The 27,891-nt window shown below is 42.4% G+C and overlaps 1 protein-coding gene across 1 annotated transcript in view; it reads right to left on the reverse strand.

Annotated features, from left to right (window-relative positions):
- LOC118975235 (tubulin-specific chaperone cofactor E-like protein) overlaps positions 1-27,891 on the reverse strand; it is a 200,603-nt gene that overhangs the window by 65,226 nt on the left and 107,486 nt on the right. Inside the window, exons 14-18 of the mRNA XM_037029070.1 lie at positions 26,541-27,111; positions 23,975-24,567; positions 21,881-22,454; positions 16,714-17,315; positions 1,425-1,986 (exon numbers count right to left, since the gene is read on the reverse strand). Coding sequence (XP_036884965.1) covers positions 1,425-1,986; positions 16,714-17,315; positions 21,881-22,454; positions 23,975-24,567; positions 26,541-27,111 — 2,902 coding nt within the window. The remainder of the gene's footprint in view (positions 1-1,424; positions 1,987-16,713; positions 17,316-21,880; positions 22,455-23,974; positions 24,568-26,540; positions 27,112-27,891) is intronic.

The following is a 27,891-nucleotide window of genomic DNA, read 5'->3' on the forward strand; positions in this document are numbered from 1 at the left end:
AGAAACTTTGCAGGCCATAAGGGATTGGCACAAAATATTCAAAGATGCAAAGCAAGGACCTACAACCAAGGTTGCTCTACTGAGTGAAGCTATCATTTAGAATTAAAGGACACATAAAGAGCTTCCCTAATAAGAGAAATCTAAAGGAGTTCATCATCACCAAACCAGTATTTCAAGAAATGTTAAAGGGACTACTTTTAAAGAAGAAAAATATTAAAAATATGAATAATAAAATGGCAATAAGTACATATTCTGTAAACAATTGCTTTAAATGTAAAGATTAAATGCTCTGATAAAAAATATAGGATGGCTGAATGAATAAGAAAACAAGATCCACAATATACTGTCTGCAAGAGTCTACAGATCGAAAGACACACACAGACTGAAATATAAAAAAATGGTAAAAGATATTTTACTCAAAAGGAAACAAACCAAGAAAAAAAGTGGGATGGTAATACACCAAACAAAACAGACTTTAAAAGAAAATCTATAGCAATACACAAAAAAGGGCCCTAGCAATTTTTCTTCTGGGTATTTATCCAAAGATATGCAAAATACTAACTAAAAAAGATATATGCATCCATATGTTCATTGCAGCATTATTTACCATAGCCAAGATATGAAAGCAACCTAAGTGTCCATCAATAGACAAGTGGATAAGAAGTAAACATACATACAATAAAATATGACTCTGCCATAGAAAAGAATGAAATCTTGCCATCTGCAACAACAAGGAGGGTCCTAGAGGCTATTATGCTAAGTGAAATAAATCAGAAAGAGGAAGACAAATACCATATGACTTCACTTATTTGTGGAATCTAAAAAACAAAATAAATGAGCAAACAGTACAGAAACAAATTCATAGAAATAGAGAATATTTTGATGGTTGCCAGATGGGAGGGGGCTTGTGGGACTGGGTGAAAAATAAGAAGGTATTCAGAAGTACAAATTGGTAGTTACAAAATGGTTATGGGGATGTGAAGTCCAGCATAGGGAATAGAGTCAATAACATTATGATAACTACTATGATGTCATAGGGATACTAAGCTTATCATGGTGATCACTTTGTAAGTCATATAAATGTTTAAGCACTATGTTGTACACCTGAAACTAATATAATATTTTATATCATCTGTAATTGGAAAATTAAAAATATTAAAAAACTAAAATACAATAAAATTTTAAAAATAACAAATGACCTTATTTTATCCTCAGAGCAATGTGTGAAATAAGTGGTATTAACTCAATAGCATAGATAAAGAAATGGAGGCACTGGGAGATTATATGTTGTTGTAGACAATAAACAATTCCAAAGTGCATGTTCTTACATTGCTCTAGTCCATTTTCTCAGATACCTATGAATATGGGAGCTTGACCTGCCCACACCAATCAGGACACAAGGGAAGATAAGGGGAAGGACTCACAGCATGCTGTGTAATTTCTCCAGCCGGTCACTGCGATTCCCTGAGTCTGGCAGGTGCTGGCATAGTTCTGTAGCCAGCTGCAGGCGGTCTGCACTGAACCCCCATCGATGCAAGAGTCAAACAGGCAGTTCTTGTAGAAGAAGGTGGGATTGACTTTGCTGTGACACTTGGTGAAGCCAGAGTTCTGGTTGGGGATCAGGCTACACAGCTGCTGCACCTTTGAGAAACCTTCTACCTTGGTACAAGAAGGGCAGCGGTCCCCACAGCCAACCTGGCAGAAAGTGTCCCGCTTCACCCAGCTCTGCCCAAACTCATTGATACTGGATGCAAGCAAACCCATAGGCATCTCTAGATCATCGTCTGGGTTGCCATTATAGCGGCCACATAAGCCATAGGTGCTGTTCTGCATGTTCCGTGGGACTGTGATTGACAGGAAGGTCTTCCAGTCATACACAACTTTCAGGCCAAAATCAGTTTCCACCACTACATGGAAGCCAAATGAAAAGATATTTATCTTGCCTTGTCCCAGTTTCAGGGGTAGATACAGCCGTTCATTGTTGACCTGCAAGAGAAGGAGGGTTGAAGTAGAGAAATTCCAGAGATCTCCCAGCTCTTCTCCTAATAATTAGTCTTCAGACAACTGGTAGTTCCGAAGAGTGATTTCAGCAGGTTGAATACAATCTTTGCATTTAGACTTGTTTATGTCAGTCAACTGCTATATTAGGACTTGAACAGGTTTAAATAACTATCCTCTGTACACTAATATACCTATTTATGTCAGAGACTCCTGTTCACATAGCATTATTTCCTCCTGGAATTCAAACTGTTTCCTCCAGTGTAATGAGAGAGTAATAAGAATTTAATGAAAGGTTAGGCCTTTCATTACCCAAACCTGGAATTCTTGTGTTTCTATTTCCATCTCTATTGTGGAATGAATTTAGGCAAACCCAAACTTCTTAATTCCTTTGGGGGATGGAGATTATGTATATATATATATATATACATACAATTATTTTTCCTGAAGAATAACTTTATTTGCTGGTCCCTCTGCCTAGAATACCATTCCTTACCCATCAACATTCCTCTCTTCCTGCAGACCCTGCTCAAATGTCATATCTTCTATTAAGCAAGATCATTTGAGCCTGTGGTCAGAATTAACCAGTCCTTCATATGGGCAGCCAGAACATGTTATTTATACTTCTCTTGTATTCTTCTCCACCTTCAGCCAAGATCAAACATATATGCACTGCTATTGAAGAACACATCTCAATCTGCTTTATAGTATGGTTTGTTATCTACATTTCTAGCTCCCCTACAAGATTATGAGCAACATGAGGGCAGGATCCATACTTTATTGATCTTTATATCCACCTTACTCTGGCTACCTACTAGGCAGCCAGAACAATGCCTTACACAAAAAGGACATTTGACACATGTTTCCTCCCATACACCTTTTCTTTAAAAAAACAATTTTATTGTTGACATTATTACAGATGTCCCCCATTTCCCCCCTTTCCTCTCATATACTTTTTTCCAGTTTTTTTTAAATTAATGAATTATTTTTAATTTATTTATTTTAATTGTTGTTCACGTACAGTTTTCTGTCTACTCATATACTTTTAAATGCAGAAATGTAAAACTCCCTTAGAGTGAAACTCCAGAACCGCACTCCCCTTGAATTATTTTGATTCAGATGAGCCAAATCCTATAACTCTTGCTAGGTGAGTCATAATGGAAGACAGAGATGGCTTCTCCTAGTGGGAGAATTATGTACTGCTCCTATGAGGTGTTTTGAGCTTGCTCTCTGGCCAGAAATACCTTCCCTCCTGACTGCTTAACCTCTCTCCTATCTGACACTCCTCCCCCATCCCTGCCGCACTACTTTAGTTCAGACTGTCAGTACCTTTCACCTTGATTATTGAATGCTCTCCTAACTGGCCTCCCTGCTCTGGCATTGCTCCTCTCCTCCATTTACTCACTAATCCGCTCCAATATTCCTGAGTGCAATTGAAAGCAGTTAATCCCATACTTAATACCCTCTCACTTCATGCATCACACAGGTTCTCCTGGAGCTGGCCTCCACTTCTCAGCCCCAGTTCACTTACCTCTGCTGCTCCAGCAAGATCCAATGCTTTGCAGTTCCCCAAGTGCCATTTCTTCTGCAGCAGAAATGGCGGTGCTTTCTGTGTCCTGTCTGGGACACTATCTGCAGCCACTGTGACTATAGGCTGATGATAACTACAGTTGGCCTTGGCTCCATAGGAGTCACTCAACTCAGGAGGTTAAGAACCACCCCCCACAACACACATACACTCCAATCACTCCTCATCCTAATGACATTGACTGACCAACACAGGGGACCACTCTGTGTATAGGTAATGAGCCAGAGCTCCTGGTGGCTCAGGATGAATTGGTTTCCAGCTTAGATCACAGCCTTACTAAACTCCCTTCGCCTGGGGCTTCCCTCCGTTTCCAAGATTACCCATCTCAGACTCTGCTCCTAAGCAAACTGACCTAAGATGGCAATGAGGTACTTCCCCTTGTCCCTCTCTCTATGGGGAAACATTCACCCTTTAAATTTCAACTCAACCATCTCCTCCTTTATGATAATTTTTCTAGGCAAAATTCATTTACTCATCCAGTAGACATAAATTTGACACTACTGTGTGGGGAGGACCATACTAAATGCTAGAATAAAGCTCACAGGCATGTGAAGAGATAAGTACATAAACAGCTAATAATAACATCTCTATTGTCACATTGATCAGAGTGTCACCATGTGACAATAGAGATAAATAGATGTATAAGCACTGGACTCAGCCTGGGGACAGAATGAAGAATGCCTGCAGAAGATGATGCCTATACCTTATTCTTAAAAGATGAGCAGGTATTGGACAGCAGGGGAGGAATAAAAGCAAAGACAAGAGGATCCTAAGAAAAGGTCAAGAAGACAAGAAAAAAACCTGATGGATGTGAAGAACTGCAGCAGTTTAGTGCTACTGGGGCATAAATTGTGGCCTTGGGAGTGGTGGGAGATGAAGATGGAGACATGGTGAGGGCTTGGATCATGGGGGGCCTTGTACTCAATGTCACAAATGTCAGAGAGGCCCATGATTTAAAGCCTGACAAAGACCCATTCATTCCACAAAAAAAGAGGAGTCATCAGTGACCTTAATAAGAAAACTTCAGTAGAATGATGAGGCCAGAGTCAGATTGTAGAAGTTAAACAGAAAACAAGACATCTGGAAGCAGACATGTCTTTACCAGGAGCTTAGATAGAAAGGGGAGGAGAGATTGGATAGAGGCTAGTGTAGAACTGGGGTCAAGGTTTGTTAGAATGAGCATGGCTATAGGTTAAAGACACAGCAGGGAGAGGAAATGACAGATGGGCAGGCCTGGAAGGGAGGAGGTAAAGAGGACTATGAGTATCATCCAGTGACAGGGCACGGGATGGAAAAGCAGGAGAGAGGTCACACCTGGTGAGCACATTGTCTCTGTGGCAGGCCTAGGACAGACTGGCTCAGGCTATGTGCAAACACAGCACAGAAATGTGGGAGGTCACTGAGGGTGGCACAGGCCATGGGACTTCCTCCCATCACTATCCTGACTCTGCATGACAAGAATGGAGAGAACAAGGGAGCAGAGGGAGAGGAGGCAGAGGAAGGCAGGGTTGGTACAGAAGCAAAGCCCTGATGGGTAGCAGAGGAAGACTCAGAGGAGGAAGGGAAGTGGGCATGGGGATGCATGTAGAAAAATGTATTTCAAATATGTAAATATTGAAAATAAGACCCCATGTTAGATTTTTAGTGGATAACTTCCTTCCAGTGACTGGCTCTGCTTTACTTCTAGGACCTGTTTAGCCATCTGACATTCTTTCACCCCTCGTACTTTGCTCCACTCCAGGTCTTCATTGGTGCTTCCTTTCCCTAGAAAGTCCTTGCATCATTCTTGGCCTAACTAACAAAGTCCTTCAGGGATCCTGATCATCTGGGTCATCTTTTCCAGAAAGCACCTTTTCACCCAGCACCTGGGTCATCTTTTCCAGAAAGCATCTCCTGAAACACCTGCTGGCTTAGACAACCTGTTTTCCATGGTCCCAGGATCCTTCATGTTTGTAGCACTTCACCTGCCATCCACATTCCCGGAGAACATGACTGTCTCTCCCCACTCACACGCTGGATTCTCTTAGGACAAAAGCCATATTAAATTATTATTATTTTTCACCACAGGCCTTGGCACAGAATAGGCATCAATGTGAGCTCATTACATTAATTAGTGCTAGTGATGCAGAAAGCCTCACTCTTCTCTGATGGCTACAGGTTTGGCAGTCAGTGACAAAGTCGCTGGCTGCAAGGGTCCTCAAAATCTTTTCTTTGGTGGGGCTACAATGGACTCCGCTGAGAGGACATCTCTGCTGAGCTTCAGCTGTGCACCGCTGAGATGTGAGCTGCATCTGGGGCCCTGGATGGTTCACCTTCTGTGGCTCACCCCCATACCTGTTTGGTATACAGATAGCATATTTATTTATAATTTTCCTAGCTTAGCATATTTTCCAGGTCTTACACTACTGCTTAATGCAGAGAAGGGTCAGAGTCATAGAAGGTCCCTGTGTCCCAAAGAATCATGTCTATGTCACCTCCATTTCTAGTAGCACAGCAATGACCCAGACCTCTGCACCATTTTGCTTAGTGCTTCACTGCACACTAGCTTTACTGTGGCCATTACTCTTCTCTTAGGGAGAGATGGTGACTAATCATAACATTATGGGAAAAATAAATGGAAATTATTGAAGAAGCAGATCTTAGAATGCATATCAGTAATTCAAAGTAAATGCTAAATGTTAAATCTGCCCTGGCTGGTGTAGCTCAGTGGATTGAACGCGGGCCTGCAAACCAAGGGATCACAGTTCGATTCCCAGTCAGGGCACATGCCTGGGTTGTGGACCAGTTCCCAGCCAGGAATGCATGAGAGGCAACCATACATTGATGTTTCTCTCCCTCTCTCCTTTCCTTCCCTGCCCCCCTCTAAAGATGAATGAATAAAAACAATCTAATAACAACATTTTAAATTTATTCCCCAGGCTCCAAAAGAAAAGAACCCTCAATGCATCCTGAACTTGATCTCCTTGTCTATATACTCTGTTCCCAGCTTGCCCACTCAGGATATCTGGGTGACTTAGAAAATTGAGCCTTGGCAAAGAGTGGCACTACCCTGCAGGAGGATCATTGCAGGATCCTCACAGTAAACATTTAACCAACTCCTCCTTGATGCTCACTGTTCTCTAATTACCCCCTATAGTGGGTAAAATTATGTCCTCCAAAAGATATGTTGAAGTCTTAATCCCCAGTACCTGTAAATGTGGCTGTCTTTGAAAATGGGGTCTTTGCAAATGTAATCAAGTTAAGATAAGATCATATAGATTAGGGTGGACTCTAAATTCAATGACTGATATCATTAAACAGAGAGAGATTTGTCCCTGAGAAACAGAAGACACAGAGAGAAGAAGACCAGGTAAAGACAAAGATCAGAGACTGGAGTTACACTGCCACCAGCCAACGACCACCTACAGCCAGCAGATGCTGAAAAGAGGCCTTGAGCAGATTGTCTCCTAGGATGCATAGGAAGCAAGGCCCTGCTAGCACACTGATTTTATACTCCTAGCTTCCAGAAGTAGAGGAGAATAAGATTCTGTTGTTTTAAGCCACCTAGTCTGTGACACTTTGTGAGCACAGCCCTAAGAAACTTAGACACCCCTTCTTTCTACCTCTTTTTGGGAAGAAGAAGCTAGAAGTGTGGTTCCCATGGCTCTTGACTTTGGACATGAGTGCTCTGCATGAGATTAGAGCAGGACACATGCCTGGGAAGTAAACTGACCTATTATTTCTAAAGCAACAGAAAAGGAAGTGAAACATGCAGTAAGAGTGGGGATAGCTATCATGAAGGATAGCTTGAGCAGAATAAGTGTCCATGAGGGTCCGATGATCTATAGATGAAAATAATTGGGTGAGGAAACTATGTGTGAAGCCCTAGATGTCTATATACCTAAATGAAGAAAGCATGTAACACAAGGCAGAAAATATGAGCTCATAATACATTGGATGGGACAGGACCTATGAATAGATTGTATTTCAAAAGAAGAAAAAACTTGAAAGGTAGAAAGGTAGAAGAATGCTGAATGTCAGGGCAAGAAGGAATTGCATGAAAATGTATAAAACTGGGAGAGAAGAAGATGGCAGTGGAGTAGGTGGAAGATATACACACCTTCTCCTGGGACCAACCTGGAATTAAAATATAAAACAATCAACCTGAATAACCAATTGAAGATTAGCTGAAAAGAAGCCTTATAACCAAAGACTTACAGAACAAACCACATCAAGATTGGTGGGAAGAGTGGGGACATGAAAAGGGTTGTTCCCACACCTACATGCAGGGGCTGAGAATCTGGAGGGATAGCTCAACTGCATAAGTCCCCCATTAGGAGCATGGGGTCTCAACCCTATTTTAGCCTCCCCAGCCCCAAACACCAAAGCTAGGAAAAGGAGCCCACATAATATCTGATGTGGAAATGAGTGGGGTTTCTGTCTGCCACAGAGAGACATGAGTCTACTAGAAACCTAGGCACCCTCTTGAAGGGCCAGCACACAATCTGGTTTGCAACCACTCACCCTGGGCTCCAGCAGAGAGAGGGTGGCTTGGAGCAAAATAGAGTTGTGCAAGCAGAGACTGGGTTGTGTGGATCTGGGGACAGAGCTGAAGGGACAGCTACCAGTGTCCCTGTGCTGAGTCCCCCTTTCATGCTGCCCTCAGATGCCAAGTTTATTGGGTGGAAGACTCCCCTCCACATGACATCAGCCTGGGGGAATGCAAGAGTCCTACCCTTCCAACTCTCTGTTGTTCTGCCCTGCTGAGCTCATTCCCTGTGAAGTCAGCTGCCTGGGATCCTGGTGTAGAGGTCTGGATGAACTCAGGGGATGTCAGAGACTGAGTAGTATAGCTGAGCAGGGGCTGTTTCCCCCTTTCCTTTGAGCCTGACTGGTGTTGCTCCCTCAAGGAGCCCCACCCTCCATGGGACAAGTAGTCCTGTGCTGCCAAGCTATGGCAATCTCAAGGAAGTCCAGGAGGAATTTAGGACACACTGAGTAGTGTTGCTCTAGGACAGAGTCCATTTTCCTTACACACCTGACAGGTACAAAGCCCTCACTTCACATGGCCAACTCTTGGTCTCACTGGGTCTCATAAACTTTACTGGCCTCATTCTGAAATTCTCAAGACCCTGCTCCACCACAAAGGTCTGCGGGCAACTGACCATTGTGTATGCTGGTACTTTTGCAGAGTGGCCACAGACCCAGCCCTGAGACTGAGTTTGAATCTGTTTCAAGCTAATGAACACCACTTGCCCCTACCTGGTGACTCACTGAGAACCTCTTTTATGCAGCTTGTGTACTGCCACAAGCTCTTACAGTGACTGAACAAAACAGGCAGTCCACAGACAGAGTGGAAACTTCATGAAGACTTTGGCCACTTGCTGACCTGCCCCCAAGTTCAGTGCTGGTGAAAGCTACCCTTGATGAGCAGCTTGCCCCTTCTCATGCACACCCAGGCCAAGCAGAGGAAGCCACAAACTGTGGATTACTTCACACATCCAAATAGGTTGCCCAGGGCCAGTCACAGGCAGCATCTGACATTGACTTACACCAAAGTCTCTCCTAAGAGATGCCAGAACTAGTATACCCAGTGGTGAGCTTCAGATAACATCCAAACAGGATCCAATTGGTTCTACAAGTGGCACATCCAAAAGGAGATCTTGAGAGGTGTCAGACTCTGCTGAGGCAAATTCTGGTTTGTGTGCTCAGCATTCATACAGTAGCTCATACTCTGTGGTTGGGGTTGATCCTCACAGTAAACAAGCCTGAGGGATGATTCCATGCATGGAAGGGCCAATAACAATTAAGACTCAATTACAACAGGAGAGCTTACATAACTCACACAAGGGACATTCCTGAAACACCAGCTTGAGTGATCAAGAGACCTGCACCATTGGATCGCACAAGACACCTACTACATAAGGTCACCCTAACAAGACTGGGAAACATAGCAGGTCTACCAATACACAGTAAAAAAGACACCAAGAGGCCACCAAAATGGGGAGTCCAAGAAACATTGCCCAAATTTTAAAAAAATAAAAAAAGGAAAATCTCAAAAAAAAAGAATGAAATGGAGGCAAGCAATCTACCAAATACACAGTTCAAAACAACGATTATAAGGATGCTCAAGAAGCTCAGTGAGAACTTCAATAGCATAAAAAAGGAAAGAGAAACTAGAAAGAGGACCACTCAGAAATAAAGAATACACTAGAAAATAAACAGTAGGTTAGATGAAGCAGAGGACTGAATCAGTAACACAGCAGTAGAAAACACTCAGAGCAGCAAAACTTAAAAAAAAATTAAATAAGGATAGTTTAAGAAGCCTCTAAAACAACATCTGTATCATAGGGATAAGAGAAGAAGAGAGAGAGCAAGAGATTGAGAATTTATGTAAAGAAACAATGACTGAAAATTCCCCTAACCTGGTGAAAGAAAAAGACATACAGGTGCAGGAAGCACAGAGAGTCTCAAGCAAGATGAACCCAAAGAGGTCCACACCAAGCCACATCATAATTAAAATGGCAAGGTTAAAATCAAAGATAGATCTTAAAAGCCACAAGAGAAAGACAGTTAGTTACCTACAAGATAAGTCTCATAGGACTGTCAGCTGATTTCTCAACAGAAACATTTCATGCCAGAGGGATAGTTAAGAAATACTCAAAGCGATTAAAAGCAAGGACCTTCAGTCCTGACTGGTGTGGCTCAGTGAGCTTAACATTGCCCCACAAACCTAAAAGTCTCTGGTTCAATTCCCGGTCAGGGCACATGCCTGGGTTGTGGGCCAGGTCCTCAGTTGAGGGTATGCAAGAGGAAACTGATGTTTCTCTCGCTCCCTTTCTCCTTCTTTTTCCCTCCCTCTAAAAATGAATAAATACATTTTTTTTTAAAAAGTATAAGGGCCTACAACCAAGACTACCCAGCAAGGGTACCATTTAGAACTGAAGAACAAATAAAGAGCTTCCCAGATAAGGAAAATCTAAAGGAACTCATTATCACCAAATCAGCATTACAAGAAATGTTAAAAGGACTACTTTAAGTAAAAGAAAGAAAAAAGGAACATAGTTATAAAGAATAAAATGGCAAAAATTACAAACCTATCAATAGTCACCTTAAATGTAAAGATCATAAATGTTCTAATCAAAATACTTAAGGTAGCTGAAGAGAAAATAAAACAAAACCTGTACCTATGCTCTCTACAAAAGACCCAACTCAGAATAAAAGACACATACAGATTGAAAGGAAAAATATAGAAACAATTATTTCATCCAAATGAAATTTTAAAGAAAGGCTTGGGTAGCAATACTTAAATCAGATGAAACAGACTTTAAAACAAAGGCTGTAGTAAGATACCAGGAAGGACACTACATAGTAATAAAGGGATCAATCTAATAAGAGAATCTAACTGTTGTAAATATTTACATACTTAACAGAAGAGCACCTTAATACAAGGAGGGGCAAAATAGGTTTTAAGTTGTTTGTATGGAAAATAATACAATAATAATAAATAGTAATATAAGAATAAACTCTGTTTCACATGCTAACTGTAAACCTACTTTTGTCCCATCCAGTATGTAAAATAAATCTTGATAGACATAAATGAAGAGATTCACAGTAATAATAGGGCACTTTGACACCACATTGACATCAGTGGACAGATCTTCCAGACAGAAAATCAACAAGGAAACAGCAGCCTTAAATGACACCTTAGATCAGCTGGATTTACTTGATATTTTCAGAGCATTTCACACTAAAGCAGCAGAATACACATTCTTTTCAAATGCACATAGAAAATTTTCCAGGATAGACTACATGTCAGGACACAAAACAAGTCTTAATAAATTTAAGAAGATTGAAATCATATCAAGCATCTTGTCTGACTGCAGTAGTATGAAACTGGAAATACATTACCAGGAAAAACTGAAAAACACACAAACACATTAAAGCTAAATACCTTGTTACTAAACAATGAATGGGTTAACAATGAGATCAAGAAAGAAGTAAAATGTTACATTGAGAAAAATAAAAATCAAATTCCAAAATCTATGGGACACACCAATAGCAGTCCTATGAAAGAAATTTACAGCATTACAGACCTACCTCAAGAAGCAAGAAAAATCTCAAATAAGCCATCTAACCTTACACTGAAGGAACCAGTAAAAGAACAAACAAAGCCCAAGTGAGTAGAAGAAAGGAAATAACTTGAGCTGTAATAAATGACATAGAAACTCAAAATGGTATTAAAAAAGATCAATTAAACCATGGACTCATTTTTTTAAAAGATAAACAAAACAGAAAAACTTTTAACCAGACTAATCAAGAAAAAAGAGAGAACACACAGCATCTGAAATAAAAGAAGTAACAACTGACACCACAGAAATAAAAGGATTATAAGAAAATATTACACAGAATATGCCAACAAATTAGGCACTGTGGAAGAAAGAGATAACTTCCTAGACAAATAAAATCTTCCAACACTGAATCAAGAAGAATCAGAAAATAAGAACAGACTGTTTACAACTTATGAAATCAAAACAGTAACCAAAAAAACTCCCAGCAAAGTACTGAACTTGATGGGTTCACAGGAGAATTTGATCACACTTTCAAATTAGAACTAATACCTTTCCTTTTCAAACAATTCCAAAAACTTCGAGAGAAGGGAAGACTCCTAAGATCATTTTACAAGGCCAGCATTATCTCAATTCCAAAACTAGGTAAGACACTCATATATATATATATATCCCTGATGAATATCAATGCAAAAATCCTCAACAAAATATTAGCAAACCAAATCCAACAATAAACTTAAAAAAATCATACACAATGGTCAAATGGGATTTATTTCTGATATGAAAGATTGGTATAGTATCATCAAATCAGTTAAAGTGATTGATATACCACATAAAAAATTAAGGATAATAATCATATGATCATATCAATAGATGCAGAAAAAAACATCTGACAAAACCCAGCACGTATTTGTGATTAAAAAACTCTCAGCAAAGTGGGAATAGAGGAGTTGTACCCCAACACCAAAAGCCATATATGAAAAACCCACAGCCAACATCATACACAATAGAAGAAAATGAAGTGATTCCCTTAACATCTTGAACAAGAGAGAGATGTCTGGTCTCACCACTCTAATTCAAGATAACACTGGAAGTCCTAGACAGCTAACAGACAAGATGAGGAAATAAAGGCATTCAAACTGGAAAGGAAGAACTAAAACTGTCATCATTTGCAGCTGACATGATACCCAGAGAACTCTAAAGATTCCACCAAAAAACTACTAGAAGTGACAAATGAATTCAGTAAAGCAGCAGATACAAAATCAATATTAAGAAATCAACATTTTTATACACCAAAAATAAACTATCTGAAAGGGAAACAAATAAAACAATGTCATTTAAACTACACCGAAAAACAATATAAAATACCTGGGAATAAATTTAACTAAGGAGAGAAAAGACCTGTGCCTGGAAAATTATAAGGCCCTGAATAAAGGAACTGAAGAAGATACAAATAAATGGAATCATGTACCATGTTCATAGATAGGAAAATTTAACATGTTAAAATGTCCATACTCTCCAAAGCAATTTATATATTCAACAAATATTTCTATCAATATTTCACAAAACAAAGAATCTAAAAATGTATATGAAATAAGGCATGCCTGTCTAGCTCAGATGGTAGAGCATGAGACTCTTAAAAATGTATATGAAATATAAAATGACCCTGAGTAACCTCAGTAATACTGACAAAGAAGAAAAAAGTTGGAAGTATCACAACACCTGATATCAAACTATATTTCAAGGCCATACTAATCAAAACAGCATGGTACTGGCACAAAAACAGACATGTAGATCAATGGAACAGAATAGAGAGCTCAGAAAGAAACCTGCATTTATACAGTCAATTAATATTTGACAAAGGAGGCAAGAATATACAATGGGGTAAAGTCTGTTCAATAAATGATGCTGGAAAAATTAGACAGATTCATGCAAATAAATGAAACTAGACTAACTTCTTACACCATATGCAAGAATAAACTCAAAATATGTTAAAAACATCAGTGTGAAATTTGAAAACATAAAATTTTTCCAAGAAAACATAGGCAATAAAATCCCTGACATTTCTCTTAGCAATATTTTTTTCTGACGTACCTCTCCAGGCAAGGGAACCAAAACAAACAAACAAATAAGCAAACAAATGGGACTACATCAAACTAAAAAGGTTTTGTACAGCAAAAGAGACCATCAAAGAAATGGAAAAACAACCTTCTGATTAGGAAAAGATATTCGCCACTGATTCATTTGAAAAGGGTTAATGTCCAGAATTTATGAAGAACTCATATTACTTATCACCAAAATACGAAACAATTGGCAAAAGACCGGAATAGACACTTCTCCAAAGAGGACATATAGATGGCCAACAGACATATAAAAAGGTGCTCAGTGTCACTAATCATCAGAGAAATGCAAATTAAAACCACAATGAGATATCACTTCACACCTGTCAGAATGGCTACCATCAATAAATTAGTAAACATCACGTGCTGGTGAGGATTTCTAGAAAAGAGAGCCCTCATGCACTGTTGGTGGGAATGCAGATTGGTGGTATAGCCACTGGAAAACAGTGTGAAAGTTCCTCAAAAAATTAAACATGAACTGCCTTATGACCCAGGGATTCCAGCTTTGGTTATATATCTGAGTAAACCCAAAACCCTAATTGGAAAGAATAAATGTACCCCATGTTTATTGCAGCATTGTTTATAATAGCCAAGGCATGAAAACAACCCAAGTGCCCAATAACAGACATGTGGATGAAGAAGAGGTACTACATATATACAATGGAATATTACTCCACCATAAAAAGAATGAAATGTTATCATTTGCAACAGCATGAATGGACCTCCTAGAGGATATTAATGTAAGTAAAATAAGTCAGTTACAGAAAGACAAATAACATAATTTCACTTATCTGTGGAATCTAAAGGACGAAATAAGGAAACAGACAAAATTGAAAGAGACTTACAGAGAGGGCAGAGTGGTGGGGAACTGGGTGATAGAGATGAAAGAATTAAGAAGTACCAATTGGTTGTTAAAAAATAGTCATGAGGATGTAAAGCACAGCATAAGTAATATAGTTAGAAATATTGTAGTAACTATGTATGGTGCCAGGTGGGTATTAAAAATATGGGGGGAACACCTTGTAAAGTATATTATTGTCTACCACTATGCTGTACACCTGAAACTAATACAAAATAATACTGAAAGTAAACTACAATTGAAAAATAAAAATTTAGCCCTGGCTGGTGTAGCTCAGTGGATTGGGCGCGGGCCTGCAAACCACATGATCGCGGTTCGATTCCCAGTCAGGGCACATGCCTGGGTTGCAGGCCAGTTCCCAGAAGGGGACTCACGAGAGGCAACCATAATTGATGTTTCTCTCCTTCTCTCCTTCCCTTCCCCTCTGAAGATAAATAAATAAAATCTTTAAAAAAAAGAAAAAGAAAAATTTAAAATTTAAATTTAAAAAATGCATAAATCTAAGAGTAGGGATATAGCAAATGAGAAAAAAAGGGCAAGCCACACGGATGAAATGGTTGATTTGTTTGTTTTACACATATGGTGAAAATAGGTAAGAGAGAAATTTTTACAATGGACAACGTAAACTATCCAGACATCTGTTGGAAACCTTATGTGGCTGAAAGCAAAGTATCTGATATATTTGTAATCTGCCTCAGTGGCAATTTAATCTCCCAGATTGATGCAGAAGTGACCAGCAGCAAAACGAGTCCTAGGAACCTTGGAAGAAAGGCATTACTATGTTATCCCACTCCCTCATCTGACCAATCTCTTGAGTGTCATTATATGCAGGGCACTGTATACTCATTTACCATAAAGATGAATTATGTTTGGTTTGTGCTGTCAAGAAGCCCACAGTTAGAATTGAGTGACATGAACATCACCAAAAAATACTGTACGATTAATGCAGAATACTGTAATACTGTACGATTGTTAGTTGATTACGATACAGTAATCAACTGTTATAAGAAGCACAGAAAAAAACAATCTGGGTTTTATGTATAATATCCAAGAAAGGGAAGAATAAGCATAGTGAGACCTCTGTCTTAAATACTAAGAAGGCACATTTTCCAATCAATGTGAAAGGGATGGTTTATGAAGCTTTAAAACCTGCCTTTGTCAGAGAAATCCTAAGGAAGGAAAGAAATCAGTGAGGTTGCCCAGGGGACTTTTCAGTAACTGCTCAGAATCTTAAAGAGCATGTATACAAGATGAAAAGGAGTCCCCTTAGAGATAAATTATGCCACAGACCAGTGAGGAAAATGTAAAAAGTCTAGCATCCTAAATCAGCTCCTCCAAAATGCCAAGCCAGAGGCTGGCTTGTTTGTGCCCAAGTTGTGCTCAGAGCAAAGGTTTGGACAAGGAGTGCTGGGCCTGTTGCTTCTCTGCAGTCCTTACACTTGAACAGGAGTGCACAGAACTCTTCAGCCCCTACTGGCTTCTCTATTCATGGTCAAGGGGATGAAAAGGTGGGAAAGATAGAAAAGGGGAACCGAGGGCTACATAAGGAGAGAGACTGTAGGAGAGCCACCAAGTTCTCGAAATGCTTGCAGGACTTGAACTCCCAAACTGTGCAAGAGCCATAGGAAGACTGGAGGAGGAAGTGGCCAGAGCAGGCAAATATTATCCTGATCCCAAACAAGGTAAGGAGGTGGATTAGATAACAGTACCCCTTCAGATGCCTGATCTACACTGCGTATGTGTTCTCTCCAACAGACAGAGCAACTGCCCAGGGCCACATTGCAATGGCCAGCCCAGGGTTTGTGTGCAGGCACATGCTCTGCCCAGCAAGCTCTGCTGCACTGTGGAAGGTCCCACTCTAGGGCTGGTGCCGAATTTGGTGCCTGTGACTTGGGAAGATTGCTTTTCTCCGAGACTCAGTCTCCTTACCTGTAAGATACAGGAATAAAAAATCTCCGGGGCCCTCTCTGCTCCAACATCTTGCCTATGCTTTTCCTTAGATTCTGAACATGATTCAGCAGCTGTCTGGCTTGCTGATCCAAGACCCCCATCCTCCCATCCCCGCAGCCCCTTTCTGGGGTCTGGCCTGTGACTACTCACCAGCACAGTGTGTTTATAGGCCCTGTGAATCACTATGCTGTAGCCAAACACGGTCACATCCACCTGCTTGACCCACAAGGCCAGTGATGGGTCCCGGTCCTCATTCTTGGCTGTGACGATAAACTTGGGGAAAATGTCTGAGCTTGGCCTGTTTCCTGTGGTGCACAGGATGAGCGGACAGCTTGTCTGGAAGTCAAAGGGGTAGCCATCAAAGGTCAGGTAGTGGCCATAGCCAGACACAATGCAGGAGGCGTCGGTGCGGGCCTGGCAGTAGTACAGACCGCCTTCCTCCATGCAGTACTCGTCATCCTTGCAGGGGACAGTCTCACAATGGACGCTGTTGTCTGTGCCGTTGCAATAGCAGAAGATCTGGCAGTCCAAGTCCACCCAAAAGGTCTCATTGGTGGCAAGCTGGTGCCCCTCAAAGTTGCAGCCACACTCACTGCGGGTGACACACTGGCTGCCTTGTAGAGCATAGCCCTCATCACACTGACACCCCTCAGAGCAGCTGTCCACACAGATGGGGCCCAGGGCCAGGGTCTCACAGGTCTCCGTGCATGTCACACATTCCTCAAAGTGGCTGTTCTCCGGGCACTCCAGAGCTGAGGATGGTCAAGAAGACAGGCTTGAGAAAAGAGCAGAGGTCACAGACAGAGTGTGGGTGCACTCATTAGCACATGTATATCTGCCTGTGCATGTGTGGGTATGCCATGTACATTCTTATTGGACAGCACAGTGAGCTCAGTCAATGCCGTGTCATTGGCTGGGGTCTGCAAACACTTGGGAAACCCCTTGCTCACGTGTGCCTCAGGTGCACTTAGCTTCCTACGGAGAAGATGTCAAGACTGTGAGCCTGTATGGAGTTCCTGCTACATGCCAGGCACTGTGCCAGGCACTTTAGTGTAACTTTTCTCAATGATCTAGAAGGTGAGGAAAGTCTTATCCTCCTTGGCTTAGAGATGAGGAGGCTGAAGTTCAGTGACTTAACCTTACTGGAGAGAGATCTGGACCTGAAGCTCCCCACATGAGACCTTGGGGGGAACATCCTATAATAACAGATGCTGTGGACACCATGTCCAAGCTTTAGTTTCTTCTTTTACGAAATAAGGACACAGCCTAGTTGTTCTGAGGATCGATAAGCCAATACAATAAGTCCACAGTAGAGTCTCAATGCCCTCTGCCTTCTTCACACTTTCTTCTATCATGAATAGCCTTTATAAAGGCATTTTTACTCTGCAAATCCATCTTTCCCTTTGACTTCCACTTCTCTTATCTGCTGCTTCCTGGCCTCTTCCATCTTCTCACCACCCTCTGCATGAGCCTCTGCCTCCTTTGCTTATGCTCTTTCCCTCACCTGGACAGCCACCACAGAGCTAAATCATACCCACCCTTCAAGTTTCACTTCAACTGGCACACCTGCCCAGAAGTCTTCCTTGACAGATCAAGTCTCTGAGTCACAAAGCACAACACAAAATAATAACAGCACCTGCTGCTCACCATGGAGTTCCAGGCAGTCTTCCTGTTCTTTTTATTATATAGCTTGTAAAAATTTGACACGGGCAGGGAAGAATTTATTCCCTGAACACAGAACACAGAAGAAATCCACCTAAAAGTCTTTGTTGTCTAAAGATTGTGAGAGTCCACATCATCTCCAAGGAGAATAAGATCTTGCCTTTAAAACTTTTTTCAAAACTCTTGTGCACTCTATTACTGCTTAATAATGCCTTAGAATCCAAGGACATGAAGGATGATACAAACAATTAAGTGGCATGGCAATAATAGCTCTGCCCACGAGTACCCGCTCAGCAGTCCCACAGCATGCCGTACTGAAAACAATCATTTTTCCCCCCTGGGCCAGAGGACCACCCCCACTCCCTCTGAGTGCAATACCATACAGCACCGGAGTTGAAGATGAGTCCAGCACTAATTAGTATGTCTGCATAGAGGGATTTTCACATTTGTCTCTAAGTTATGAATGTTTACAACACTGACTGTAAATTTATAGTAGTAGCAAACAACATGACTTATTTAACTATATCTCATTTTGTGAGTTTCTGTGTTGTCTGAATTTGTCTGAAAGTCTGGGACATACAAATGTAAATAATAAATATCCCCTGAACCCAGAAATGCCTCTGTGAAATTATTTTAATAGCAGCTTGGCTCTGTCAATAAGAGGTCTGATTAAATACATCTGAACAGAAACCATGGTTGTCTGTCTCTAAGTCTAAAGAAGATTGTGTTCCTGCTTTGCAGCTGGTGGCCCAGTCTAATTCCCACTCCACAAGACCCCAACCAGATGAACTCAACTTAGTGCCCAGTGACTGGATGAATTGAGTGTGTGCGTTCCAGTTCTTCTCCCCAGACCCACGCACACAGGCGTGGGCAAGACATCCTGGAGGGTTTCTGCAACGTGAGCCCTGGCCCTTCTCCCAAAGGAGCCATGTTTCTGCCCACATGCCTGTATAAAAGCTGCTCCCAGGAGCTTCCTCCAGCTCTGCAGCCCTGAGAGGGGTGGTAAGAGACTCATCCCTGTAGCCATCACATCCAGGAAAAGAGGGTCTCCTCACCACCCCACTGCACTCATGTCATACAAACAATGTCTCATGTATCACAAACACTTCCTGCTGGGCATGAGGTCAGCATCTAACAGAAAGACACAGATGTGGCCTGCAACAAAATGACCTGGTGTGTGGCCACTCAGGGACTCCATGTGTGCAGGAACTACACCTGGAAGACTGAGTGCTGGTGTGGGAACAAAGGTCGTATTAGATAAGCTGGAGAGAGCACAGAGGAGTAGGAAGGGAAGCTGATTAAAAGGAAGGCTTTGGGAAAGTATTGCAAGGTACGGCGAGGCAATGGTCAGTGGATCCCTTGGAAGCTCTCTTTCTGTGGGTGACCATGGAGAGTGTGCACCCAAAACTCCAGCTTTAAGACTCACAGCATCTGCTCTTAATTCCTCCCAAGTGTGGCTAAGCTTCACCAGGTATCCAACTGTCCTTTTCCAAGATAACAGCCACCAAATACTCCTCATGCACCTCCAACTCCTAAAGGTCAGAAACCAGATATTTAAAAACAAGTGTGTGAGTGTGTGTGTGTGTGTGTGTGTGTGTTAGTTTTTAGCTCTGAGATGCTTCTATTGAAAGGGCTTGGAGATAAAGCAAGACTGCTCCAAGAGCAATGGGTATGCCTCACACAAATCTTGATTTCTGATGCTTTCCTCACCAAAAGAAACTGGGGCTTCTTGGAATAATGGCTGGTCTTAGTCTGGGACTAGGAAAGGTTAAGAGATGAATGTACAATGTTTTCTTAATGCCAGAAAGTAAGAAAATGACAGAGTTATGCCAAAAGGACATAGGAGGCAACTTGAAGGAGTTCCCACAGGCCCAATGTAGAACCATTTTAACATCAAAATAATTAAAAATGTAATATGAAATATAAATAATTAAAATAATTAGAAATCTGTGTATCCATATTGATGAGCGATAGATGGTTGAGACAGATAGAAGGCTGAATGGATGAAAGGCAGGCAGGCCAAAGAGAAGGAAAGGCTTCTGTTCACAGCAGAAGGACCTCTGCTGACTGGCAGAGGTGAGACCGTGACAGAGCTGATAGCCATCAGTTTGCAATCATCGGGCTACAGGTTGACATAAGAAACATTATCAATAGGCACTGAATTGATAAGGGGGTTTGGATGACATGCAGGATACTTGTATGGTCTTAAAGTATCTCCTAGCAATATTACTAATTATTTTCAAGAGAAAAACATAATGACTATATAATAGAGACATTTGAAAGAATCTTTGACTAGGGTGTCAGTCTGCTTATGACCCACGAGAGGAAACTGGATAGAGTGTGCCCCTCACGGGGCGTGATGCTGTTAGGCAGACACCCATCACCCATGCAAGAGTCTGAGTTCGGAAAATACAGCAGAACTCAGTCATGAGAAAATATCAAACCCAAACAGAGGGCCACTCTCTTTTTAAAAGAGGAGGCTGTGTTCTTTAAAAAATGACAATGTCAAGAAAGACAAATAAAGCTAAGGAACGTTCCAGATTAAAGGAGACTAAAGAGACATGAAAGCCAAATGCAGTGTGTGGCCCTGGATTAGAACTGCATCGAGGGCATAAAAAGCCATGAAGGACATTGCCAAGTCAGTTGTGAAAACTGAACTATGGATGTTAAATTATTGTGTCACTATTAAGCTTCCTAACTGTGATTCTGTAAATGAGTATCATTCTTTTAAGGAAATACACAGTGAAGTATTTAGCAACAAAAGGCACAATGTATACAACTCACTTTCAAATGGAGAAAGAGTGAGAGAGAATAAAAAGCATATGGGACAAAATGATAACAATAGGTTAATCTGGGTAAAGGGTACACACATACTCTTGCAACTTTTCCATAACTTTGAAATTATTTCAGAATAAAAAGTTTTTAAAAACAAACAAACTTAAGTAGAAAGAAATAAACAACTATGGAGGATGTAGTCTTTTTTTTTTTTTTTTTTTAGGATGTAGTCTTAATGGTGGCACGGGTCCTGGTTTAGTGTCAAACGTTTTGGTGAGAAAGGGATGGGTGCTAACGTCCAGGTGGGGCAGTCCTTGGTCCAGGCATAGCCCCACCCTCCCAGCCACTCCTCCTGGTGGCCTTCCAAGTAACCCAGAGTGTCTCATGTCAGGTCTTCTGATTCCTAAAGTACTTTCACTGCCTTGCTGAGAGGGGTCAGATACTCTGGGAACAAAATTAAAAACCCAGCAATATGAAATTTTCTTAATAGCCTTTGCCAAGTTTGCCCCAGAGATCAGTGCTAACCTCTAGTTCATGAAAGGCAGACTGAATGATCACCTTCTACTAAACTGAATTGGACCCTTCTTTGCCAAAAAACGAAGGCACCAAGGGAGCCTCTGACATGTGTTAGATAAAACCACGAGGCAAAAAAATGGCTAATTTTTCTATAGTGAAAAGATCTTGTGCAATTAGAAATGAAACTGTGGGTGAGAAACAGCTTGGTTTAGGGTAATGGGCCTTCCAGAGGACACGTCAGACCAGGGAAGACACACTGAGGAATCAGACTGCATCAGGAAGAGGGTCCTGAGAAAGCAGACCCAGTGTCTCATGCACTCCCCACCACCCAGCTAGCCGCCCCCATACTGTAGCCCCAACTCACGGCAGAAGTCATAAGTCCGCCAGGGGCCAACCTCCACGTCAGCATTCTTGCAGGCGCTTGCATATCGGGCCACAGAGTCGCAGAGTTCTGACTCGTTGCCTCCACTCTGGCACAAGCGAAAGAGGCAGGTGCGGTAGTAAGCGGTGACGTTGACCACCCCGTGGCACTCTAGGAAGGAGCTGTTGGAGGGGTCATTGATGATGCCACACCTGGAGCGGCTCCGATAAAATTTGAGCAGCTCCGAGTCATTGTTACAGGCCTTCAGCAAGTCCCCACACTCCCCATTGCAGATCTCCTCAAAAGTTGTCCAGCTTTCCAGGAACACGGCCAGGTTGTCTGTGCACTTGCCATTGGGGAGACAGAACTCATCGCTGGCATTAGCGTTGAAGAAGCCACATAAGCCCCCAGTGCAATTGAAGTAAACAGTGGAGAGCCGGATGTAGAGCAGACCTGTGTCTGAGTACTGGACACTCACAATACCCTTGGACTCTACTGTTGTGCTGTTTTTGTTTCGATGAATTTCCAGCTTCCCCGAAAGATGGAAAAATGGTAATTCCACTTCCTGACCATTCACCTGAAAAATCAAATCACTATCATCAGGTGCAGCTGCATACAATTTTCCTGGCTACAGGGTGAAGGGATGGCTTGGCACCAACACTAGCGCTATGAGAAATGTTGAGAAGCTGGCCATCTGTGGGAACCACACAGACAGACAAAAACTGTTTCTTTGTGAGCATCTTTGTTCTTTTATTTCTAGACTCCTCTGACTCAACATATTTACTGTTTATTTCCGTATGTACAAGACTGTAAGCTAACCCAAAGCAAAACTGAAATGTGAACAAGTTGTCTCACATGTGTGGCTTCCCCTGCTGCCTCACACCTTTCCATGGACAGAGCCCTTTCTCCCCCACATTTCTGGCTCCTCCTTTTCCCTTTAAATCTTACTGTGCCTGTGTCCTAGCCCCTTGGGGGCATAAAGCATATACCTAGTTATCCAGCTGTCCAACCACCTGTCTATCTCCTTCTATTCTTTTAATGAACTAATCTCTGCCAGTGTATCAGTAGAAATGAAAACACAGCCCTAGCCCTGGCTGGTGTAGCTCAGTGGATTGAGCGAACCACACGATTGCGGTTCGATTCCCAGTCAGGACACATGCCTGGGTTGCAGGCCAGTTCCTAGCAGGGCACTCATGAGAGGCAACCATACATTGATATTTCTCTCCTTCTCTCCTTCCCTTCCTCTCTAAATATAAATAAATAAAATCTTAAAAAAAAAAAAAGAAAACACAGCCCGTTCAGTGTGTGGATGTGTTTTATCATATCCTTGTGCAGCACCCCTTTGCCTTTTGTTTTCTAAATTGAGCTTGAGGTGATGTTATGGAATGCACAGTAGATTGGGAAAAGGAAGGTCTGCCCTATGTTATCCCAACCCCATTGTGACTTGGCTATGAGGCCACATTCCTAAGATAGCCTGTTGGGATCTTCATATGAAAACAAGGAGTTGCACTAAATTATTCCTAAGATGCCTTCTAGAACTCATAGAACTGATCTATGAGTCTAGATGCCTCACCCTGGGTATTTTAGAGCAGGTCAGAGGGACAAGGGGCACCATGGCAGGCACCCTTGGCATTACCCCATACAGATTCCCATTATAGGTAGGAGAGTCAATATAGTACAGGGTACAGGGCATAGACTCTGGAGCCGGCCTGCCTGGGCTTGACTACCATCTGTGGTTGTGTCCCTGAGGAAGTTATTAAACCTCTCTGTACTTCAATTTTCTTATCTGTGAAATGAGGATAACACTGGGTAGGATTAAATGTGATTCTGCTCAGAAGAGTGCCTGGCACATAATAAGCATCCTGTGAGTATTTACTATAAAGGAGAGCTAGTCCTTCTATATCTAATTTGACAAATTCCAGCTTACTCCATGCTTCACCTGTTGGACTCTTATTTAGTGAGCATAATGTTTCCATTTAGGAATCGTCATCTTTCTAGAATCCACTCCTAGTCTGAGGCAAAAAAGCAAACCTGAAGAACATGGTTCCTTCATTTGTGTGACTCATGGGAAACCCTCAAGGGCAGCAGCAGCCTCACCTTGACTTCTGAAGCCCCTATTCCTCCAATCTTGACCTCCTGGTTGGCCACCAGGATCCGAAGTCCTCGAAGCCAGGCAGGCCCTCCATCAGGCTTCTTCTTATTGATGTCGATTTCCAGGTACTCTGGCTGTTCCGGGCAGGTCTTGAGCAGCGTGTAGGAGAACTCAGAGGGGAAAGCATATGCGGCCCCATCAAAGGTGTGCAGCACTTGGTTCTGGCTGAGCAGGCACACAGTCTCCCGCTTGGGGAAGCAGCCGCGGTAGCCGTCCTCCACCGTGCACACCTCCCCACCCCGGCAGGTCTTGTTGAAGCAGTACACATCACCGCCCTCCTCGCACAGGCACTGCATGGTGCAGTTGGCTGTGGCCCAGAAGAACTCCCCCATGGTGTAGTAGTGGCCGTCAAAGTCACAGCCACACTTGTGCAGCGGAACACACTGGCTGGTGCTGAGGACAAAGCCCTCGTTACACTCACAGCCCTCCGTGCATGGTGTGGCACAGTTCTGAGAGGCTGTGAGGTCTGAACAGGTGTCCGGGCAGCTGCTGGTGCACACGGAATAGTGGCTGAAGCTCGGACACTGCACCGTGGACACTGATGTGAGGGAGAGAAGGGAGCATGACATCAAGGTCAGTGACCCAGGAGCCAATGGCCAGTAGCCACAATGCACAGGAGCCAGGAGGAGAAGAGCTCCTTCCATACAGCTCCTAGAAAGAGGGCCAAGCAGCCACTCCTTTAAAGAACAAAGACTTGAGGTTGTGTCTGCAGAAACAAGCCCAACTGCTTTCTAATAACTACTGAGCAACACGAGTGACTTGTGAACTTTGACTCTCATTTGACCATCTTGACTAAAATCAAACTTCAAGTTGCTGTGCCTGCTAAACTACAGATTACTCAATATAGATTTATTGTTTGATGATCTTCAATCATGAGGGTGTTTTAAGATCTTCAACTGATGGACATATAAATTATTCTGATTTTATAGGGCAGGGGCCATTCTTAGGAGGAAATAAATTTGACTTGTAACAGAAATGAAAAATATAACCGTTGGAGGAATAATTTGAAAATATAGCATTTCTAACAGACAAGCACTTAAAATACCTAAGAGTGACCAAGGACTTTGCAAGACTAAGTTCTCTGAAATGCTAAAATAATGACAAACCTGGGCTATCTGCAAAGAACTGTATGCCTGTTCCTCCAAGAGACTGGATTGGAACTAGAACTAGAGGCCTTCTGACCTTCCTTCTTGCCTTAGAAACCTCCCATTCTTATTTTAAGAACATCTGAGTTTACGTAAATATTTGAATCTTGCCAAATCCAACAGGCAGGGGCTCACAGGCCTGGTAAATTAGCTCTTTGAATTACATATGACTCATCCCATTGACATTTAGAGAGAGGCAGACAGAAGGAGGGAGGGAGAGAGAGAGGAGAATGTGGAAGATAGGAAAGTAGTACCCCAGAATAAAAATAGCTATTATAGGCAAGAATTTAGTTGGGCAATTTGGATGATCTTGGATTATAAAAGGATCAAGGTGAAAACATATTCAGTTTAACCTTGAATTAGAATTTGGTTGCTGTAGACGTAGTAGAAGCTGGTCAGTCACAAGAAGAAGAAAAAAATACACTGTCTCTTAGTAGTTTGACCAGTAGTTGAAGAATCTGACACATGATGATTTATGTGACTCCAACCTATATATTTAGGATAAAAATCTCCCTCTGGCCTTGGACCTTAAAAAAATTCTAAATCTTCTCACCTCCAATGGCACTCTCAAATGCATGGGTCATAATTTTCTGTTTACTTAGATGGAGAAAACCAAGGACCAGGAAAGAAACAAAATTCCAAGCAGCTATTTTTTGTTTGCTTCTTTTAAAATTTTGTATAATAGGAAAAGACAGATTTAAGAGGGCTAGAAAGAAAAAATAATGAGGCAACTAAGTGATGCTTGATCCAAAAGTATAAGAAAATAAACTGCATTTCCCCACACAGTTTGGCTTTTCCAAACCACTTAGCATCTCAGATAAAAGGGCTTCTTTCCTGGTATGCTACACTTCTGTCAGCAGCCCCTCTTCCACCACCAGCGTAAGTGCTACAGGGCAAGAAATGCAAAACCTAAAGGGGCTTAGAGTAAAGAAGAGCAAGCCAGGGAACAGATGTCACTGGTTTCATTGCGAGGTGAAGTACTTTGCTGAAGGCGGGTCTTGACCAGCCAGGCTAATGTTTGCGTTTACTCAACAGCTGCAAAAGTAGCCACCTGCACCTCTGAAAGCCCCACCTGCTGGCTCAGCTCAGATTGCCACCCCACTGCAGGGCCTTCTCCCAGCCAAGTATTTCATGTTTCCAGGCCATTTCTGCTCATCAACTGTTTCTAGTTTTCTGGCTATAATATCGGAGTGGGGAGGGTACAAATAAAGATCCTTTACAATTCATTCTTTATCATTTGTGATATTTCAACCTCACCTCCACTGTCAGACAATTTGTTTCAGCAAGATTCCTGAGGAGCTCAGAAACCCTCTCCCTGCCCCCCTGCACAACAGGGGCCTTGTATTTGGTTGGGATGTCAGCTTACCACACCCAGTCTGCACTCGCCAGTCTCCAATCGGGATGCCAAGGGCTTGGCACACAAGGGCATAGGCTTGGATGGCTTGACAGAGGAGTGTCCCATTGTCCCTCACGCTGCACAGGTCATACACACAGCTGTGAACAAAGGCTGTGGGGTCCACGACGGTGCCACACTCCCACAGGGGGCCGTCGGTCTTATTGAGGAAGCCACAGTAGTCAGAACCAAAGTAGAGGGTCTCCATAGCCGCATCGCATTGGGTGCAGTTGTCCACGCAGCCTGAATCACACCTCCACTCGGCATGGTAGACCCGCCAGCTCTCTCCTAGATCCAGGACAGACATGGCTGGCCTGCCATCTGGGCGGAGGAAATCATCCAGTGGGTTTTTATTGTAGTTCCCACAGAGCCCACATGTGGAGTTTATGTAGGAGCCTGGGATAGAAATGGAGGCGTAGTGCTGGCCATCGAAAGTCACTAAGAGCCCAAAATCTGTTTCCACAGCTGTAGACATGCCACTCTGGTAGATTTTCACTGCCCCCAAGTCTAAGGTGACAGGCAAAGAAGCCACCAGATCATTAACCTGCCAAGAACAATAGTAAAAGGCAGGTGAGCAGGTGCCAGACGATGGTTCCAGCTAATTTCCTCCAGAAAAGGGAGGCAGAGCAGCTCAGTGTTCCAGAGAGAATGGTTCCCCCAAACTGCCTGGGCTTTGGTGGGCATCCTTCCTGGTACAGCAGAGGCCTGAGGAAGACCCAGGATTGGGCTGGTGTGGACCATATGAGCACTGGGTACTACTTAAGCTGTGAGAAATGTGCATTGCTAGTGCCACTATGATTCCCCTGGGGGACCAGGTGGCTATCATTTCCTCCTGGAGTGCCATCGATAGCTAGCTTCAAGTCTCTTCTCGAGAGACTAGTTACCTTGCTTTTCCTCTTTTCTCCTCTAAACCCTTACTTTAAATTCCAGCTCAAGTTACACATATTCCACTGTACTTTTAATGTCTTTAGCTCTCCCTGACCCTTCCTCCCAGCTGACGTGTATACTGTAAACTGTTCCACTCAATTTAGCATTGAGGTGTCCTGGTATTATTCTCTGAGTGTTTCACTTTCTGATGTGAGGATGATGTCATAGAATCATTCACCAACAACAAATCTGACCACCTACTGGGTACCTAGCACTATTTTAGGCACTGAGAAATGAGGAATATAAAAATAATAATAACTGACCCTGTCTCTCATGAGCTCTCAATCTACTGAGGAAGAAGAGGTCCACACATTATATTTATAATATACTGTTTGAAGTGTGTGTCAATAGGTGATGCAATGGGAGAACAGTAAATCAGCATTTAATCCAGCCTGAG

Source organism: Sturnira hondurensis, unplaced genomic scaffold (assembly GCF_014824575.4).
Source record: "Sturnira hondurensis isolate 20B ecotype Veracruz unplaced genomic scaffold, ASM1482457v3 Scaffold0020184, whole genome shotgun sequence".
Lineage (NCBI taxonomy): Eukaryota > Metazoa > Chordata > Mammalia > Chiroptera > Phyllostomidae > Sturnira > Sturnira hondurensis.